The sequence below is a fragment of the Mobula birostris genome, chromosome 14 (genome assembly GCF_030028105.1).
Source record: "Mobula birostris isolate sMobBir1 chromosome 14, sMobBir1.hap1, whole genome shotgun sequence".
NCBI lineage: Eukaryota > Metazoa > Chordata > Chondrichthyes > Myliobatiformes > Myliobatidae > Mobula > Mobula birostris.
The window spans coordinates 64,604,573-64,626,799 of NC_092383.1; the positions used below are offsets into that span (position 1 = coordinate 64,604,573).

At 39.5% G+C, this 22,227-nt stretch overlaps 1 protein-coding gene across 4 annotated transcripts in view; it reads right to left on the reverse strand.

Annotated features, from left to right (window-relative positions):
* The window catches only part of itpr3 (inositol 1,4,5-trisphosphate receptor, type 3), a 299,458-nt gene that overhangs the window by 141,550 nt on the left and 135,681 nt on the right, over positions 1–22,227 (reverse strand). For all 4 annotated transcript variants that reach the window (XM_072278612.1, XM_072278613.1, XM_072278611.1 and 1 more), the window contains 7 exons: positions 21,378–21,529; positions 16,481–16,580; positions 14,930–15,090; positions 11,095–11,236; positions 9,779–9,937; positions 8,549–8,721; positions 6,100–6,219 (listed from right to left, as the gene is read on the reverse strand). In XM_072278612.1, coding sequence (XP_072134713.1) covers positions 6,100–6,219; positions 8,549–8,721; positions 9,779–9,937; positions 11,095–11,236; positions 14,930–15,090; positions 16,481–16,580; positions 21,378–21,529 — 1,007 coding nt within the window. The remainder of the gene's footprint in view (positions 1–6,099; positions 6,220–8,548; positions 8,722–9,778; positions 9,938–11,094; positions 11,237–14,929; positions 15,091–16,480; positions 16,581–21,377; positions 21,530–22,227) is intronic.

Genomic DNA, 22,227 nt, shown 5'->3' on the forward strand with positions numbered 1-22,227 from the left:
GAGGTGGAGGATAAATGCGTGGCTGAGGGATTGGAGCAGGGGGCAGGGATTCAAGTTTTTGGATCATTGGGACCTCTTTTGGCACAGGTATGACCGGTTCAAAAAGGACGGGTTACACTTGAATCCTAGGGGAACCAATATCCTGGCGGGGAGATTTGCGAGGGCTACTGAGGTGACTTTAAACTAGAGTGGTTGGGGGGTGGGAATCAAATTAAAGAGACTAGGAGAGAGGAGGTTAGTTCACAACAGGGGGATGGGAACCAGTGCAGAGAGACAGAGGGGTGTAAAATGAGGGTAGAAGCAAAAAGTAGTAAGGTGAAAAGTAAAAGTGGCAGGCTGGCAAATCTAGGGCAAAAATCAAAAAGGGCCACTTTTCAACATAATTGTATAAGGACTAAGAGTGTTGTAAAAGCGAGCCTGAAGGCTTTGTGTGTCAATGCAAGGAGCATTCGTAACAAGGTGGATGAATTAAAAGTGCAGATTGTTATTAATGAATACGATATAGTTGGGATCACAGAGACATGACTCCAGGGTGACCAGGGATGGGAGTGCAACATTCAGGGATATTCAATATTCAGGAGGGATAGACATGAAAGAAAAGAAGGTGGGGTAGCATTGCTGGTTAGAGAGGAGATTAACGCAATAGAAAGGAAGGACATTAGCCGGGAGGATGTGGAATCGATATGGGTAGAGCTGCATAACACTAAGGGGCAGAAAACACTGGTGGGAGTTGTGTACAGGCCACCTAACAGTAGTAGTGATGTCGGGGATGGTATTAAACAGGAAATTAGAAAAGTGTGCAATAAAGGAACAGCAGTTATAATGGGTGACTTCAATCTACATGTAGATTGGGTGGACCAAATTGGTAAAGGTGCTGAGGAAGAGGATTTCTCGGAATGTATGCGGGATGGTTTTTTGAACCAACATGTCGAGGAACCAACTAGAAAGCAGGCTATTCTAGACTGGGTATTGAGCAATGAGGAAGGGTTAATTAGCAATCTTGTCGTGAGAGGCCCATTGGGTAAGAGTGACCATAATATGGTGGAATTCTTTATTAAGATGGAGAGTGACATAGTTAATTCAGAAACAAAGGTTCTGAACTTAAAGAAGGGTAAATTTGAAGGTATGAGACGTGAATTAGCTAAGATAGACTGGCAAATGACACTTAAAGGGTTGACGGTGGATATGCAATGGCAAGCATTTAAAGATCGCATGGATGAACTACAACAATTGTTCATCCCAGTTCGGCAAAAGAATAAACCAAGGAAGGTAGTGCACCCGTGGCTGACAAGGGAAATTAGGGATAGTATCAATTCCAAAGAAGAAACATACAAATTAGCCAGAAAAAGTGGCTCACCTGAGGACTGGGAGAAATTCAGAGTCCAGCAGAGGAGGACAAAGGGCTTAATTAGGAAGGGGAAAAAATATTATGAGGGAAAATTGGCAGGGAACATAAAAACTGACTGTAAAAGCTTTTATAGATATGTGAAAAGAAAAAGATTGGTTAAGACAAATGTAGGTCCCCTACAGACAGAAACAGGTGAATTGATTATGGGGAGAAAGGACATGGCAGACCAATTGAATAACTACTTTGGTTCTGTCTTCACTAAGGAGGACATAAATAATCTTCCAGAAATAGTAAGGGACAGAGGGTCCAGTGAGTTGGAGGAACTGAGGGAAATACATGTTAGTAAGGAAGTGGTGTTAGGTAAATTGAAGGGATTAAAGGCAGATAAATCCCCAGGGCCAGATGGTCTGCATCCCAGAGTACGTAAGGAAGTAGCCCAAGAAATAGTGGATGCATTAGTGATAATTTTTCAAAACTCTTTAGATCCTGGACTAGTTCCTGAGAATTGGAGAGTGGCTAATATAACCCCACTTTTTAAAAAAGGAGGGAAAGAGAAACTGGGGAATTATAGACCGGTTAGCCTGACATTGGTGGTGGGGAAAATGCTAGAGTCAGTTATCAAAGATGTGATAACAGCACATTTGGAAAGCGGTGAAATCATCGGACAAAGTCAGCATGGATTTGTGAAAGGAAAATCATGTCGGACGAATCTCATAGAATTTTTTGAGGATGTGACTAGTAGAGTGGATAGGGGAGAACCAGTGGATGTGATATATTTGGATTTTCAAAAGGCTTTTGACAAGGTCCCACACAGGAGATTAGTGTGCAAACTTAAAGCACACAGTATTGGGGGTAAGGTATTGATGTGGATAGAGAATTGGTTGGCAGACAGGAAGCAAAGAGTGGGAATAAACGGGACCTTTTCAGAATGGCAGGTAGTGACTAGTGGGGTACCGCAAGGCTCAGTGCTGGGACCCCAGTTGTTTACAATATATATTAATAACTTAGATGAGGGAATTAAATGCAGCATCTCCAAGTTTGCGGATGACACAAAGCTGGGCGGCAGTGTTAGCTGTGAGGAGGATACTAAGAGGATGCAGGGTGACTTGGATAGGTTAGGTGAGTGGGCAAATTCATGGCAGATGCAATTTAATGTGGATAAATGTGAGGTTATCCACTTTGGTGGCAAAAATAGGAAAACAGATTATTATCTGAATGGTGGCCGATTAGGAAAAGGGGAGGTGCAACGAGACCTGGGTGTCATTATACACCAGTCATTGAAAGTGGGCATGCAGGTACAGCAGACGGTGAAAAAGGCAAATGGTATGCTGGCATTCATAGCAAGAGGATTCGAGTACAGGAGCAGGGAGGTACTACTGCAGTTGTACAAGGCCTCGGTGAGACCACACCTGGAGTATTGTGTGCAGTTTTGGTCCCCCAATCTGAGGAAAGACATCCTTGCCATAGAAGGAGTACAAAAAAGGTTCACCAGATTGATTCCTGGGATGGCAGGACTTTCATATGATGAAAAACTGGATCGACTAGGTTTATACTCGTTGGAATTTAGAAGATTGAGGGGGGATCTTATTGAAACGTATAAAATCCTAAAGGACTTGGACAGGCTAGATGCAGGAAGATTGTTCTCAATGTAGGGGAAGTCCAGAACGAGGGGTCACAGTTTGAGGATAAAGGGGAAGCCTTTTAGGACTGAGATTAGGAAAAACTTCTTCACACAGAGAGTGGTGAATCTGTGGAATTCTCTACCACAGGAAACAGTTGAGGCCAGTTCATTGGCGATATTTAAGAGGGAGCTAGATGTGGCCCTTGTGGCTAAAGGGATCAGGGGGTATGGGGAGAAGGCTGGTACAGGGTTCTGAGTTGGATGATCAGCCATGATCATACTGAATGGCTGTGCAGGCTTGAAGGGCCGAATGGCCTACTCCTGCACCTATTTTCTATGTTTCCAAGTAAAATCTCAGAATGTGCTAAATTTCCAGAGAAATTTGGGATCACTCTCTTCAAACATGCACCTTAAACCTACTTGCAGTTGATGGAATTAACAGCATTTCCCAACGTTTTCCCAATTGTGATTCTGTTTATTGATGTTACTCATACTTCCAAGATCAGTAAATCTGCTGCTTTCTTTATTTAAAAAAGGGACCAAAAGCAAGACATGATGTATCCATCACCAAACAGCTGCAATTACACTATGCATACGTATTAAAATGTTTAAAATACAACAAACTTAAGAAGATTGCTAAAGCCCAACAATTCAAAGTAGTGAGGAATACTTTGAATGCAGAACAATAGGCAAATTATAACAGCTGATTATTTTGATCATGCTGTTTTATGAGAGTGCCAGTCCAGATGCACAAAACCTATATATTTAATTCAGGCTCTGGATTATCTTTGCAACACACACAAAATGATGCAGGAACTCAGCAAGTCAGGTTGCAGCTATGGAAAAGAGTATTCAGTGGACGTTTCAGGCTGAGACCCTTCATGAAGACTGATATCTCGGCATGAAACTTCAACTGTTTACTCTTTTCCATAGATGCTGCCTGGCCTGCTGAGTTCCTCCAGCATTTTGTCTGTGTTGCTTTGGATTTCCAGCATCTGCAGATTTTCTTGTGTCTGAATTATCTTTCCTTTATTAGAGTCATGGTCTAATAACTAGTCTGTCTGAAGATCATTTCCCTGCAAATAATCTCACCCAATCAATCACTGCAAGATCCTGCCTAATGGTTCCAAAATTTTCTCTGCTCCAGTTCAGGAACTTTTCCTGTGAACCAGTCATATCTTCCTACATATCTATTTAGAAACTAATAGAACTATCGTCAAAGTGCTCAGTTACAGACTCTTCCACCGCTTATCCGAGCTCATTCCTAGAAGGAGATCCAGTATTGCACTGGCTTCTGTTGTCCCTTTTAAATATCGATAAAGTAAGGTTTCTTGGGCACAGCCATTTATACAATAGTTGGCTCTGTTAATATTAAAGTTCCCACTAACACTCCACTAATACTCCCTTATTATGTTTACAGCTATCTGCAATTCTTCCACATAGCTTCTACAAATTTCATTGACGAGTGATATGGGGTATGGCATGCAAAGTACAACACAATCAGAGTGACCATCCCATCTTATTTCCAAGTCCTACCCATCTGGTCTCACTGAATGGTCCCCCAAGAATATCTTCTCCAATGACAGTTGTTACGCCTTCTTTCATCAAGAAGGCAACTTTCCTCCTCTCCGCCCTGCACCTCTGTCTCTTATCCTTCAAAATAGCATAACTCCATCAGTATAATAAAATAAAGATAGAAGTTCTAAATGAAATAAATGGGTGATGTGCACAGAGCTGATATTGTTTTAAAAGACCATCACTAAATTGATTAACAAAATCTTATCCATGGACCTGTTAGGGAATATTCAGGTGTCAAGAAAATGAATAGCAGATAGTAATTAAAATAAGAACCAGTCTTCAATAGATAAAACTGGTTCATAATTCATTTTTAACTGATACTTCAAGGCTTTCAAAGCAAATCACTGTGTGTGGGACATTCTGCTTTATAACCATTGAAACTACACATGGAAGATAGCAGATGACTTTGTGATACTTCAGGATGAAATTAGGGAAATTTTTCACATTGACACATTGATAGAGACATTTTCCGCTATATAATGCAGTTCACAACATATCTGTTTGCCATTTAATATTCTGGCTAATTGCATATTCAGTAAGCTATCCTTCAACACTGTAAGAGATGAGGCATAATTTGTAAATTTGTGATCAGAAACTGTTGGACTAGCCACCAGTATTTGAATATTCCAAGGGGTTCTGCTAGTTAGAAAGTGTAAGTATGTAGTTCTACGAAGTTATCTGTCTATGCTGAAAATGTTAAAGTAAGTAATCAGAGCGATTGGAAGTGTAGATAATCATTGACCATTCTCTTTAGGTTGAAATAGATTAAAACATTTTGTCAAGAGAGGGGAAATAGAATACCTCTCCACAAATTCTGCTTGCTGAATAAAGACCTTTTATATCACTCAGCTACAGTTTCCATCTGGCCCAGTTAAGCAGTTACAATAATCCAATCCAATTGTCTAATAAACTCTTCTCGGGCTTTCAACCTGGTACAGGTATCGATTATGACAGACGTTTTGATGACAAGCTCTACTATCTTCATCAGCTGGGAAAGCACTGGATCCTTTTTCACTATCCAATAGTCTTTTAAATGTTGAAACTGTACCCTCCCCTACCACTTCATTCCACATACCCACCATATTGTGTGAACAACCTTCCAGTCAGTGGCCACCCACCCACCCATCGTGACTTTATAAATCTGCAAGATTACCTTTCAGCCTCTTTCACTCCAGGGAAAACAATCCTAATCTACCCAGTATCTCCTAACTCAAGCTCTCTAGCCCCAGCAACATCCTTGGTAATGTTTTCTGTACTTTCTCTAGCTTCCCACATCCTGCCTGACCTGCTGACTTCCTCCAGCTTTTTGTGTAGAGTATAATAGCCTTTATGACAGGCCGTTGATAAGTACGGGTTATTCGTAAGTCAGACGTTCGTAACTCGGGGACTGCCTGTATATTAGACAGATTTCTTCATTGTCCATCGGTCCAGCCATTTTGGAGTCATTCACAAATTAAATAAGATTACGTACAAAAAAAGAGAATTAATTAGCAACATCATCATTACCCTATAAAAGTATTAATTCATATTTAGGTAAATATCATTAACTTACTCAGTTTTAATGAGAATGTCTTCATTCATGGGATCCAGCACACATTTGCAGATTAGCTCTTGGGTCACTGGAATGGCAACGTGATTTGACACACAGAGATCGGACAAATAATCTAGAAATCTATCGAAAAAGTACAATTAGGGAACACTGATAAAAAAGTTTATTTCATTTATCCCTTCATTCTATTGGTCTTTTTACTTTAACCCACAAAACATTTATTTCAAAAGAAAGTAAAGGTAGGTAACTGTGACCATAAAGATGCTCTAGTCTAGTGGCATATAACCCAATATAACTAATGTCCTTTAGAAATGGGAATCTGATGTTCTAACCCTGTCTGGCCTACATATATCTGAAATTCCACCAATATCATTGACTAAAAACACCAAATGAAGAGTTACTAGACCCACAAAGAGAAAACAATGCAACCTAGGTGTGCTATCCTGGGAACCTGGAAGATTAGGGAGTGGTTTGATCAAACTTTTCACGATATTAAAAGGAATTTGAAAGTTCTCTCTGGGCACACTATTTCCACTGATTAAGGAGTCTAGAAATAGGGTTGCACTCAACAGATTGCATCCAAGCCTTTAAGAAGAAAAGTTAGAAATATGACTATATGCAAAGGTAGCTCATGATTGGAATACCATTTCAAAAATGGCAATGTTAGATTGTCAGCTTTTAATCTGTGGTTGATAAATATTTATTAATAGAATCTATAATAAATACAGATCAGAGGTCAGCCATGATCTCATTAAATGAATGAATAATTGGGCACACATAAAGCAAGATGCTTTGAAATGAAACAGTAAATTAGAGCACTGTATCTTTGCACAGGGATTTTAAAAAGACTAAATTTTACATGACTTTATCTCACCATGAGAAAAATGTTCTTTAGTATTACTTTACACTCCTTCTCTTTTGGATTTAATGGGAAGTAATCAGAGAAATATATGCTTCTTCTGTTTACAATATCGTACATTGTCTTTTTCCAATTGCAAAAAATGAATAAGTGTTTAGCTATGTAACTCCAACAATCTGCTGGATTACCAGATTTGTCTAACTATTGTATGTTACAATAACCCAAAACACTTTAAATATATTTCTTTTAAGGATATTACACAGTATTATGACAAATACTATATAAACAGGTTAAGTCCCAGACTTCTGATGAGTGGGTAGGTAATACAATAACTGAGGCCTCAATAAGTGGGAAAGGAGTGAGCCAAACATTACTGAATGAATGAACCAGATGTCAAACCATCTGGATTTCAAATTGTTGAAAAATTGATTATTAGAGTTTTAATGTCTAGCCACTTGTTTTGGCGAGACTGAAGAAAAGCATTCTTTATTTTCACAGGATGTGGCCATTACTGCCATGGTCACACTTAATTATTTCTTGCACATCAGTGACCTATGAAGAATTAACACACAGTGCTGAATGTCTGAAGTTACCAGATGAGCTAAAATGGTAAATGATCTTACTTGAAGGACAATATTGTGATTTGTTCATATTGGATTTCAGAACCAAAACAGGAGATGAGATTAAATCAGTTATTATAGAAACCATAAGAAATAAATGGAAATTAATTCACACTACAACACACATCAAAGTTGCTGGTGAACGCAGCAGGCCAGGCAGCATCTGTAGGAAGAGGTGCAGTCGACATTTCAGGCCGAGACCCTTCGTCAGGACTAACTGAAGGAAGAGTGAGTAAGGGATTTGAAAGTTTCACACTGCTAGTTTTATGGGTGAGTACCAAGTTCAAAATACAGCCATCTCGTAAAACAAAAGGCATATTTAATTATTATGGAGTGTAGTAAATTTTATACATAACGATCAACTTGGATCCATAACATCTTGAAAGCTGGAATGAAATTCCCATCATAGCTATTTAATCTCATTTTTATTTGTTGATCTTGATTGATGAAAGAGTTTTGAGTGAAGCAACGGAGAACTTCCATATCTTTGGGCAGTGTCACAGGACATTTTATATCCATTTAATAGGCAAATAAGATATTGAACCAAGCATAACCTACCTCTTCACAATACATCCCAATGTCTGGAGTCTAATGGGAATTCTCTCTGTAGAAGTTTCTATGAAGTTTGACTTGAAATTTTGGACAAAAATGAACATAAACTACACAGTGACTGGGTTGAATGAGCTGGCCTGAAAAATGAATGGGCATCATCCTACCTGGATAGGTTCCATCGGTAAATGATGAGATTCACTGACACAGGGAAGTGGGGCTGTTTTAAAAACATCTCACACCTGCCATAATATCAAGGGACAGAATATGCAGATTTTGCAACACCTTTCCTTCATTTGTTGCTCAGAAACTGCCCAGGCACTGTTGGAATCAGGCCAAGACTAACCTGTGAGCATTCGCATTGTGCCCACCGATGGAATAAGCTCGAGCTCAAGTAGATGGACACAAAGAAAAAAGTTCTTACCTAGGTTCTCTGTTCTTCCTCACTAGTGTGACAAAGGTTTCAATCTCTGTCTTTGTGATATGTTGCTCCAAAAGTTTTCTGTTATTGTGGAGAAGAGCTGTGATTGTGTCTTCAGCCAAGATGTCATAACCAATCTGAGACTGCATCACTCCAAATTGCTTAGCTATGTGTTCCTATGACAATAACAACAGGAAAATATCACTCCAAACCGCTCAACTCTTCTTACTATAATTTCCTCCCTCATCAAGACAACATTCCAGAACAGCCAAATGGCTCATAAAATCATTGATTCAAATGTGTTCTTTCAGAGGGAGGTTTTACAAATTATCACTTCTGACACAGTACTACTTGTGATGAGTAGGAACTCGGGCATGAAGGCTGGCAGGCCTCAGACAATATCACAAGTAGTGCCAAGGTGGTAGATAGAAGGGAATCACAAGGCATTTTCATTTCTAACCCTGAATGCTGGTAGCTGGAGACGGACAGAAGAATGCGAAGGCAATCCTTTTGTTTCAGTCAACCGAAAAGACTCTTGTACCTGTGGAATCTGCATTTAAGGCTGAAAAAGAAATGCCTTACTGCTGATAACAAGTGTTCCTACGTTTGAGCAGCACAGTCATAAAGAATTCATGAATGAAAGACAAGTCCCGCAGACCTGTCCCTCTGGGGAAACCTTTTATCCTGTTGTCTGAGAGCTCCACAAAATACATTCAAAATGAAATATTTCAAAAGCACTGAGTATTGTCAGTGATCTTCAGTGTTCCATCTTACGGGATGAAGTAGACTTCTGATTCTCCTATCTTGTAAATAATGAAAGTACAGCTCATGGCATCTTTAAGTCCTGTGTTTTTATTTTTGCGTATTAGAGCAATTAGCATTACTTTGCTTAATCAAGCCACCTCACATTGCTTCCTTTATTAATTAGCATTTGCATTCCAGTATGAAAATATCTCCATGGCATATCTATGAGAAAACTGATTAAACCAGAGGGCCACATGACAATGACAATGGACACCAGCTCTGTGGATGTACCAGACATCATCACAAGGCAGCTTATGCGGCCTTTTGAGTTTGCTTCTCTTTCCAGAAGACGTGATAATTCTTCACAGAAGCCTTGAGTTTGCTTTGTACTTTTGCATCACTAATGGTCAAATAAAGAAATTGATTCCCATTTAAGCTCATGCTTTGGATTTGGGCCTGAACCAATGACAGAGAGTCAATGTGCCATACCTGGTTTTTCCTGTAGTCATCCTGTGAGTGCCGGAGCACTCTGTAACAGAGACGGAACATATATTGATACGGTGCATTCTTCTGATCAGCCAGCTCCTCCAGCCTTAACATGGGCCCTTCCCCTTTGTCTTGAAAAGGAACTTTCAAGATTCCAAATATCTGCAATGCAAGCAAATGATGGATAATATTTTCATCTTTTGGCAGAGATGTCTAAGACTAGATGCCATAGGTTTTACAATGAACAGTAAAAGGCTTTGAAGGGATCCAAAAAAAAAAAATTATTTCACCCAGAGGATGGTTGCAATATTTAGTTATCTAATTAGATACAGTGTGGGACAGGCCTGTTGGATTCTGGTGTTTTTGATTGAAGGTTCTTTTGGAAGTCAGGAAAGGGGCATACAAATTGTTGATTCACAATTGTTATATTAAGAGTTGACAGAACAGAGGAAAGTTGAACAGACAGTTATAGGGGTCTACTAGTGAAGAGAAAGTTAAGGTTAAAGAACTAAGAAGAGTAAGATGGCACTAATTTGTTTTTAACTATTTTATAGCACAGAGATAAGAAAAATTCCATTCAAATCTATAGATAAGAATTATAAAGCACTTATTCAACACTGCAGTACCAAGTTAATCAATGAGACAGCACTAATTCAAGTAACACAGAGCAAAAAATCTTCCTGAGCTTTCCAGATTTATACTTTGTATAGCCACTAGAGGCATATTAAACTGTTATGTGCATATAAGAACTACATGCTCACAGGAAGGACATACAAACTTCTTACCACAGCATCAAAATTGAACTCTGAACTCTGACCCCAGGAACTGTAACAGCATTGGGCTGACCCTGTTGTAAAAGACTGACTGGGAAGTAATCAAGTTCTGTGAGTTTGTATAAAGGTTGAAGATGCCCTTCCAGAAAGGTGACCACAGATCATTACCCAAGGATCTGGTGAGGCATTATAGGGAGAAAGCCAAATTTGCTTGCAGTAGGAAATGGAAAGATTGTGAGAATATTGTACTTATCAATGGAGTGACCTGCTTCTCACATGTATACAGATAACAACTATTCTGGCCTACATTCTTATTAATTAAAGAAAGCCGAAAACTGCGTGACCTGTTCTGGAAATTATAAAGAAAACTTCGAGTAGCAATTATAGCAACTTTACTGAATGACTATAGAATAATCTTAAATAAAGTCTCATCTTGATGTGTTTACCTTGGATGCTACCACAGTAAAGCAGTTGTCTTTACTCTAAATATAATTTTGTCTAACCTAATTCAATTTATTGTTACTACTAATGGTATTGATTAAATACCTGCTTCAATATATTTTGTTCTCGCATCAGTTTCTGCCTTTCTCTGTTGGGTTTTGTCATGATGATGTCCAGAACATTCTGACCATTGTTGGGAACATCCACAACAAAGAAGACAAGATCTTCCAATAATTTAATTGCAAACCTGTAATGAACAAATAATAATGCAAAATCTTTGTCACTCATTAAAGATAAGAAAGCTCAAAGACAGCAAGAAATCATGCTCCCCTGACCCAGACAGAGTCAGGCTCTCACCATAGTACGTAGTGACGGCATTTCTACACTGATGATGGCAGCTGGCAAAACAGAGCAAATTAGAGGCTACAGGTTGCAATGATCAGTTGTTTCCAAAGTCAGCTTAAATTGCAGTATGGAGTAAGCAGAGCAGTGTCAACACGGTGTCACGACAGGTAGTGCAGCTCTCTCACATCTCCAGCAAGACTGGGTTTGATTCTGACCTCTTCCCCTATGTGGCACTTGCAGTCCCTCCTCAAACTCAGAGGAGTTTTTTTTATCCCCCAGATACTCATCCCACATGCTAAAGGCCTGCTGATTGTAAGGTTCATTGCCTGCTGTGAATTACCCCCCAGTACAAGTGGTGTTGTGGCAATGTGAGATATAATAGGTTACAAGGAAGGATTGTGATTGTTTTGAGAATCAGCTTGCACCCTTTTTGTTATATGGGGATATCAATATGCACTGTCATATTCAATGCATGAGACTATGACAAACATGGAGCCGATGCAATAAACTGGAGACTATAAGAGACTCCCATTTACTTCACAGCTTCATTCAGCTGTTGAGAGAGTTAACAAAAGAAAGTAATCCAGTCTTCAAAACTTCTTGTAGGGTCAGTTTTAACTCCTCCTGCAATTGTTAAAAGTGAGAACAGCTGATAATGTAAGAAGCATCGTAGCCCAGTCACCCTCTTTAGTGCAGTCTATCATTCAATACTAACATTGCTTATCTGTAATCTAACACTCTGCAGGTAGTCCCCACATTAAGCAAGGGATCCATTCCTGAGAACTGCTCTTTGTAAGTCAGGAAGTTTTGTTTTCTGTGGCTACCTGGACTGTATTGTTCCAACAACACACGTCAAAGTTGCTGGTGAACGCAGCAGGCCAGGCAGCATCTCTAGGAAGAGGTACAGTCGACGTTTCAGGCCGAGACCCTTCGTCAGGACTAACTGAAAGAAGGATTAGTAAGAGATTTGAAAGTGGGAGGGGGAGGGGGAGATCCAAAATGATAGGAGAAGACAGGAGGGGGAGGGATGGAGGCAAGAGTTGGACAGGTGATTGGCAAAAGGGATATGAGAGGATCATGGGACAGGAGGCCCAGGGAGAAAGAAAAGGGGGAGGGGGGGGAACCCAGAGGATGGGCAAGGGGTATAGTGAGAGGGACAGAGGGAGAAAAAGGAGAGAGAGAAAAAGAATGTGTGTATATAAATAAATAACGGATGGGGTACGAGGGGGAGGTGGGGATTAGCGGAAGTTAGAGAAGTCAATGTTCATGCCATCAGGTTGGAGGCGACCCAGACGGAATATAAGGTGTTGTTCCTCCAACCTGAGTGTGGCTTCATCTTGACAGTAGAGGAGGCCGTGGATAGACATGTCAGAATGGGAATGGGACGTGGAATTAAAATGTGTGGCCACTGGGAGATCCTGCTTTCTCCGGCGGACAGAGTGTAGATGTTCAGTGAAACGGTCTCCCAGTCTGCGTCGGGTCTCACCAATATATAGAAGGCCATGTCTTCTTACTACATTTCTTTCATTTCATTGAATCATTCCAACATTTCCCATTTCTAGTCAGTAATAACTACCATAAACCATTTTATTATTATTACTAGCTTGAAAAGTACCTTAAAGTATTTGGAGGAATTAGTGTAAGGTCCAATTTCCATAACGATGGACAACGCCCCCCACCCCTCGTATACCTGACTTACAGAGTAGTTCTTAATGTAGCTGGATAACAAAATACAGAAGAGAATTGAGAAAATCATGCAGAAGTTTACATGATGAACGGTGGGTGGAGGATCATGTGCTGCATAAACACCGGCATGCTCTGTTCGGGTTGAATGCCCATTTCTGTCATTCATCTAGCGCAGGGGTCCCCAATCTTTATCATGCCATGGACTCCTACCAGTAACATGGTGTCCAGGTTGGGAATACTTGATCCAGCGTGACCCTACATAACCCAACTAACAGTTGTCTCATCAACCAAGAGAAAAATTACTTCTTAAGCAGCCTAGAGTCAACATGAAAATGTTATTATTTGTTAAATGGTGATTTCAAAAGTCATATTTTCTACATTTTAAATAATGGTAGGAGCACGAAAAACTGAAATTCTTCTGGAATGAATCACCGTGTGTTTCCATACCTGTTATAGTCCAGAGTCATGAATCTTGGATAGTCAGGCTGCTAGGTCCCCTCAGACACAGAAAAACAAAGTGATTGCACATAGTCAGGAAAGGACAGACTGAAGAAATGAAGGAAACAAACTAATAAGAAATTTTTACAAACTCTAGAAGGATAAAGAAAAGGAGATAATATCAGTTAGTGGTGAGCAGATAAAAGGAGTTAGTGGTATATAACCGATGAAAATTGACTTCCAGTATTGCTAGGGTTCCCAACCTTTTTATGACATGAAGCTTTACCATTAACCAAGGAGTCAGTGAGCCCCAAGTTGGGAACCCCTGCTTCAGGGGAACATGATGATCTGAGCAGCAATATCATTTGCACTTAAAAAGAGCATGCAAAAAGACGGTTTAAAAGGAGAGTGTTCTAGCTTACCCCATGTAAAGGATAAAGAGAATCTATAATGAAGACAGATGATCTGATCAATATTCTGCTTTTAAGTTATCAAGACTGAATTCAGAATTCAGTCTACAGCTCTTCCTCACATGTTCAGCATTAATATGAAATTTACTAAAATAATGCACTGAACTTCCTCCTCAGCTCTCACAAGCTAGTATCTAATTTCCCTTCTCTCCACTTAATTTACAGTATAGTCTATCTTGGAATTTTAATCATCACCACCACAGCAAAATGTGGTGAAATCCAGCACAGATTACTTCAGTGTAAAAATAATTTGCAAAATGCTCCAGGTGACAAAAAAACATACTAATTTGCATACTGAACTTTAATTTTTTTTCACATTTATACAACTTTGCCCTTATCCAACATGCTCACTGAAATAGCTTGCTCTGAGAGACAAAATAATTAGAAAGCATGTTATCCCACTTTAGGACCGATGCTCAGCTTTGTCTGGGTTAATGTAGTTAAATTGAACTATTTTGCTGCTAGCCAATTATTAAACATTCATTTTATCTTATCTCCCTTGTCCTAGCTTTTCAGATTAGATTAAAGAACTAATCTGCATTACCTCAAGTTTTTAGTGAATGAAATATTAAATACCAAAATGTCTTTGTTGTTAAGCTGGCTCTCAGATTGAGCTCCATGATTCCAGCCAATTATGCTCACTATTCCATCTTCTCACATCTAACCAACATTTCCCCTAGTATAAACCAGCTAATATAGGGTTCACTATTACTCTTTCCATCATTCAACCCCCCCTGCATTCCACTACTTCTAAGAGCATGTTGATTGTCTCTTTCACACTTTTTTGCAGTTAAAACTTTGTCATCTCCAATGTTTTCCATGATTAATTTTAAAAAGTTATTGATCCAAAACATCAGCTCTATTCTTTTCATCACAGACCCCATCTGAACTGCTGATTATCTTGAGAGTTTTCTTATTTTACTCACGAGACTAGGCTACAGTCCTGCAATCAAGTAAACAAGACATCTCTAAACCTCGTAGGAAGACAGTTTCAATACTACCTTCGGTCATTGTGATTTAAGGTTCCTTGCTCTAATTTTTCAACAATTGTTCCTAGAATTTTGCTGGCATCATTCGCAAAGTCCAGGTCCCGAATTTCTGAAACTGGAACAGAGACGATGGCAAAAGCTTCTTTATCTTCCTTGCTGGGGCATGTTCCAAGCTGAAAATAAATACAACATTTTCAAAATTTTTATGATAACTTTTCAATGGATACAACCCAAGTGTAACTGTATATTTAAGATATTTCAATTGATGCTCCTAGTTAACTTAAGTTAAAGGTCTAATGTAAACTTCTAATGTGCAATTTTCATTCCAGCAGAAAATGCCCCACAACAGGTATTAAAAGAACAAGTTACAACAAAAAAACAGCAAATCCATAAACTATATACTATCAGTTTTATTCAAATTAATTTCAAAGCACTTTTCTTGTCTCCAGGGGCTGATAAAGTTTTGCTTCTGCTCTGTCTCTGTGAGTATTGTTGAGGCTGATGATTCTAATGTGCTTTGCCCCAACAGACATGGAGATCTCTCTATAGTTACCCGCTATGGGATCTGTCTTTCTTTCAGATAATCATCATTACTGCATCTTCAAAGTCACCTGATGTGTCCTCCTCCTCCTCCCAAAGGGTGGTGAGGCTGCGAGTCTGTGATGGAAAATCATCTTCACTAAGCTTTAAGTAATGATGCTGTCTGCTCCTGAGGCCTTGTTTCTCACTGAGCACTAATGCCTCCTTCTCTCCCAAGGTATTATATCACATCCTCTCATTATTCAGTAAACTCTAATCAGCCAATTCAGATTCACTTAATCATACCCTGTTACATGGAATTCCTCATAAATTGAAATGAACAATATAAGGGAACGTAAGACATTCTTCAATAATTGACCTCTTTGCTAGGTATAATTATATCCAATGGACACAGAATATTTTTTCAACTTTTGCAACAAAATCTCCCACACACAAGAATAATGGGATAGACTGTAAAATTTATGTAATATTTAAGCATATAGTACTGCTGCCGCAAATAAAAATTCAAATTTCATGACATATGTGAGTGATAATAAACCTGATTCTGATATGAGTCTCTATTGTGGACTAAGAGCTGGAATGGGACAGGGACAGCTCTGGTGTCTCAGAGCTGAGTGTGTTTGCACCCATGCCCAGGCACTCCTTCTCTGCCACCTGTCCCACACCCCTCCCACAGTCTCCACCCTCATCATTCCCAACGTCCTTTTCTCCCAGTGTGTGTGTGTGTGTGTGTGTGTGTGAGTGTGTGTGTGTGTGTGTGTGTGTGTGTGTGTGTGTGTGTGTGTGTGTATATGCTTAACGTCTTTGCACAGTACTGTATACTTAAGCAAATATTAATATATCCAGTATTTTTATTTGAATCAACAAAATTAATCAAACCAGGTCATCTGCACAAAGAGACATGATGAGGATAAAATATGTAAATAAAACATAGGTTAATACAAACACCCCATTGTTAGACATTTATTACAAAATAAACTTGATTGGTAAAATTAGGCAGAGAAACTGGAATTTAATAAATACCATAAGTCTGATCGGTCTTTCTTCATCAGTATCAATGGGAATATTTGTGCTCTGAATCCATGTGTTGGTGCACAGATGCCGTAATCTCACAAAGGAATTCCTAAAATATTGAGTAAAACAGTAGAAGTTGAAAAGGACAGTTTATATATATATCAGAATCACTTTATTGCCAGTATGTGAAACATACCAGAATTGATTGTGGTCCGGTGCCAAGCGTAAAACACAGGGCAATACCATAACAGACAACACAACTTACAAGACAATAGTGCAAACAGCCATGAGCAATCAACAATTAGCAGAAGTCACATGCACAAATGTCAATAATCAAACATAATAAATGGACACATATAAACAGACTCAATAATTAAACAGAACAAGGAGAGCAGGAAAGACTATATAACAGATGTTGTGCAGGGACAGTAAAGGTATTACACCTGAATGAGTTTTGTTGAGAAGCTGGAGAGTTACAGGAGATGACATGTAGTCCTGATGGTGATGGACTTGTAGCATCTCCCCAATGGCAATTTGGTTTATCGGTGACTGCTAGGATCGGTGGACTCAGCAGTCAATTTTTTCAGCTCCTTTCTTTGCTCTGGTGATGAACAGGTCTTCAAATGTCAGCAGCTGACAGCCAATGAACTTCTCCACTGAGTGGACCACGCGCTGCAGCCTGGACTTGGAGAGAGGGGTGGCGGAAAACCAAACGGTGATAGAGGTGGTCACTACACTCTCAATGATGGCTGAGTAAAAACTTATCAGGATACGTCGTGGGATGTAAAGCTGGCCTAGCAAGAACAATCTCTTCTGGGCTTTCCTAGTGATGAGTGCAACATGCTTGTCCCACTTCAATGCGTGCATTGGTCATGGTAGTCCCAAGGAATTTGAATGACTCAACCACAGAAACAGCCTGACTATTAATTTCTAAGTCGGTTGGGAGCAAGTAGGGGTTTGTTGGCAAAAGTCAATCCTCATTTCCACTGTTTTGATAGCATTTAGGTCCAAGTTATTATGAGCACACCATGCTACAAGACGATCAACCTCCCTTCAATAGCAGGTCATATCGTTATCAGAGATGAGACCAACTACAATCGTGTCATCCACAAACTTTAATTTTAATTGATTTGCCTGTAGAGGTTCAGTCATTTGTATAAAGTGAGACAGGAGGGGTGAAAGATCACAGCTCTGAAGAGAGCCTGGTCTTATAGAGAATGGTTCAGTTAAGAAGGAGACAAGCCTTACAAATTGCTTCATTCCTGTTAGGAAGTTTGTAACCCACTGACAGATACTGTAGGGTACAGCTAACTGGATTAACTTGCTGTGGAGCAACTCCAGAACAATAGTGTTGAAGGCAGTGCTAAGATCTACAAACAAGATTCTCACATAGGTGTTGGGGATTCCAAACTTTGAAGAGTGTAATGACGGCACAAGTTAACTCCATCCTCAACTGAGCGATTTGCTCTGTAAGCAAACTGTAGCAGGTCAAGAAGAGGATCAGTAATGGACTTAAGGTAGGCCAACATCAGACATTCAAAGGTTTTTCTAACAAATGAAGTCAGAGCAACTGGCCTATAATCATTAAGTCGAGTGAGCTTGTCTTTATTGGAAACTGGAACGATTATAATACCTTTGAAACAGCCCAGGACCCTGCATAATTGCAGGGAGGTGGTAACTATGTCAGTGAAAACAGGTGCTAGCTGATCAGCACTGTGCCTTAGAGTACCAGGCCAGACAGCATCAAAGTATGCAGTTTTCCTAATGTTCTGTTTTCCAAATAGTTTGCTAACGACTCTTTGCTTCACAGAAATTATAGGGTGGGATAGGAAGGGGGCAAGAAGGGGAGGAGGCTGAAGAAGGTGAATGGGGCTGGAGTGGAGGAGGGATAGTGACATTGGAGCGGTTGTGAAAGGGGGAGGGTGTAGGAGCTCAGTATACAGAATCAGGATTAGAGGAAGTAAGACGAGGTAGATGTTGATTGTCCTTATCCAACAGGCAATAAAACTAATTGAGCTGATTGGCCAAGGAAGGGGAGGGGGAGACATTATTATACTGTATATAAGAATTTGTACTCTAAATAATTAACTGTTGATTTGAGAGAAATCTTTTGTTTCAGTCGCAAACTTCGGTACATTATTGGTAAGAGTTTGAAGAGATTGTGTTTTAGAGTCAAGCATTGTAGTAGCATAATATTAGCAGCTCCATATGTTCCCACAAAATTACTGATGTTATTCCTTTAATTCATGATAATGCAATTTTATGTGAGAGAATATTTAAATATGAAAAGGGAAGTAATGGCATTATAAGGAATAACAAAAGGGATAAATGATATTTCTCTGTATTAAATTCTGTGATTTTACTAACGATTTGTTTTACTATTCTTAATCTTAAAGATAAATAATAAAATTTGGTTGTAATTTCCACCTATTCTTCTGCACAGAGATGTCTCCCTGCTTACGGTTGCCAGCTGGTGATTATTCTGTTGAAATAGGTAAATATCGTGTTGACATTCAAATAGGACAATTATATGAGTGCAGGTTCAGGCTCTAAAATGCAAAAGAGACTCTGGCCCATAGTCATTGGCACTAAAACTCATTGCACTAGTAACTTGTTTCAGAGTTGACTGAAACATTGCCTCAAAACAACGTTGTTGCCATAGCAGAAATATTTCATGGATATGGACTGGACAAAGATTAAGACAAATTTCCTTTTAATTTGGCATCAGAGGACTTGCCACAAATGATCTGTTAGTTCCTGACATCCCGGGAAGCCCTCGCTACAGAAGCAGTCACACTTCAATTGCTAGTGGCCTTTATTGAATTGTTCCTTGCACTTCAGATGGGCTTTTTTTCATCAATGCTGTTGCTTTGGACCGGTCCATTGGTAGATCTACTGAAACAGGTACCCAGTTATGCCATACAGTATGTCACAGCCACCTGCCTATTTCATATAAATATCTCAGAAAAAAGGATGAAAACAACAACTCATCTGATCAGATTAATTGTCCATCTCATTTCTGATCTGCACTCAAAAACTCCCAAGAAGCTAATAGATATTCTGCTGAGAAAAGAATTCCCACCAACGCCTGAACATTCTGATACAACAGTAAAAACACCCTCAGCATTTCAATTAATTGATTTTTAACTTTCCTCAGAAGTCTGCATTTAAAAATCAGGATGAAGTCTTGGCCTCCGTGGTAAAAGCAACCACAGTTTTATGACATTATCAATGTGCACAACACTCTTCTCTGCATTACCAACAGAAATTGTAGCAATAATAGGCAGTCTATGCCCTTCGTCTTTCAATCTCAGTGAAACAGAGCAAACCTGGTGACAAAATAAATAGGGTTCATCATTTAACGATACCAATGCATTCCTCTCTATACGTGCCTGCCTAAGTTTACATGGGTCCACATACTTTTTGTACAATTACTTTGTCTCAAATCCTAAAACAGAACTTCAAAACTCTGCCAGAGCACAGATACTCTGCCAGAATAATTAGCCGTGCCTTGTTCTGGCATCTGGTCACTGACAGCAAACCATTGGTGTGGCTATGCACGCAACCCCTGCCCTACATTTTATACTGACTCTCCCGCAGTTTTAATAGCTGATGCCTGTCAGGATGATTCCTTTCAGACTCTGACTTGCTTAACGTGCCTTTTAACTGCAACGAAAGTGACCTCCACCACTGGGAGCCAGGCAACATTCAAGGTAAAAGCAACCTTCACATTATTAAAGGTAAATCTTACTAATTTTATAATTTATTTCAGGGAGTTTCTTTGCTCTGCATCACCATTAAATGCACTACCTGTCTGGTACAACAAATACATGTGAAATCTAAATTTAGAGACAGCATTCTTTATCAAAAGGGTAATTTAAAAGGACTTCATCTCGAAGTACAGCAGTGTGGACCTGGTGACAAAGGAGATCTGGAGTTTATGCCTCTGCTCCACGCATGAAGGTCAACGACATGGACGGGTCACAGAGAACATCTGTTGATGTTGGACTGTCCCAGGTCACTGGGTCCTGAGATCAGATGTCTGTGCGAGCAAAGAGGCACAAGAAGACACGACGCATAAGGGACAGTCACTCAACGAGCCCAGAGTTCGACACTCCCTGTTATTGCCTAGTCTAGGGGATAAAACTGAAGACTGAAGCCCTAAAATTGGTTGATACTGCAGATTGAAGCCCAAAGATTGATCAGCAGTCTGGAAGTCGAAGTGCTCATGGCCAAAGCCTGGAGACTGGAGCTCTGGAATTGAAGTACAGATACATAGGAGGGGGGGAGCATGGAAGGATGGAAAGGGGCTTGTTTTGCTGTTGTTGTTTTGTTACTTGTTGTTTTCTGGTTTGTTGTGTTCTGTGTTGTTCTGCCAAGTACTGTCAGCATGCTGTGTTGGCACTGGAATATGTCAAGACTTGTGGACTGCCCCCAGCACACCCTTCTGCGTGTCGGTTGTTAACACAAACCACACATTTCATTGCATGGTTCCATGTAGATGTGATAAATAAATCTAAATCTGAATCTTAATTTCTCAAGAGATGTCAGTTGCTATCTTGGGGCACAATGCCATTCCCTTTCCATTCAAAACCAATTAGGGGTTAGTGCAACTTGGAAGTTGCCAAATCTGACATTCAATCAACTCATTTAAAAGTCTTCCTAAAAAGGCAAATAAACCTATATCAGCCATTCCAGACTAAAGCACGTAAGCTATATATACACTAATTCAGACTTAAAGATACGAATTTAAATCGTGATTAAATGACAAGGATTTTAAACCTCCAGACGTTTTGTGATGGGAAGGTTGATTGAAATTGTAATGGATCACATGACTAGTTGAGTGGAAGATGGGAGGTAAAGGAAATTCTGCAGCAGGAGCAACCTGCTATTTTTCATACAGTACCTGGGAACAAATGAATCATTTTTCTGCAGAGTAGTTGGATCTTGCTCAAACAGACTTGAAATATCATTTCCATGTGGAACGGCCACGAGTCTGTACCGGATCTTCTCACCTCCTTTTCTCTTGCTGGCTCGATTCAGCATTTTAGGTTCTGCCTAATGAGAGAGTGGAAAATCCAGACTGGAACATTTTGTGCACATTCATCACCTCTAAATCACTGTAGTCACACCACACTTGCAACCTGTGGAACAGTCTATGAAAACTGTAAGACTCGATTTGTGCAATTACTCTGTAAATGTCAGTGATATTCGACATAAGAGCAGAAAAAAGCAATATTTTCCTGCAAGTAGTGCTGGTTTACCTCATAATTGATTCTAACCATCAGTGCACAACATTCAACTTACCACCTTTTTTCAAGTAGGGCTCCTGCGCATGTTCATAAGGTCCATGATTTGATTTACTTTGTTTTCACTTTTGTTTTCTTACTATATTATCATGTATTGCACTGCAAGTTAACAAATTTCACAACACATGCCAATGATAATAAACTTGATAAGGTCCATGGTTTGATTTACTTATTTATTTTATTTTTGTTTTCTCCCTATGTTATCATGCATTGCATTGTACTACTGCTGCTAAGTTAAATTTCACGACACATGCCAATGGTAATAAACTTCAGTCTGATTATGATTCTGATCCTGGTTCCCAAGGGACCTTACCATAAAGAATAGAAATATGTTTATTCTATATGGAATCTCCAATGCAGCACCTCAGACTATTTCATACAATATGTTAGAGTGGTTTTCTTTTTGGGTAGATGATTTGTTTACACTTAAATGACTTTGGCCACCAG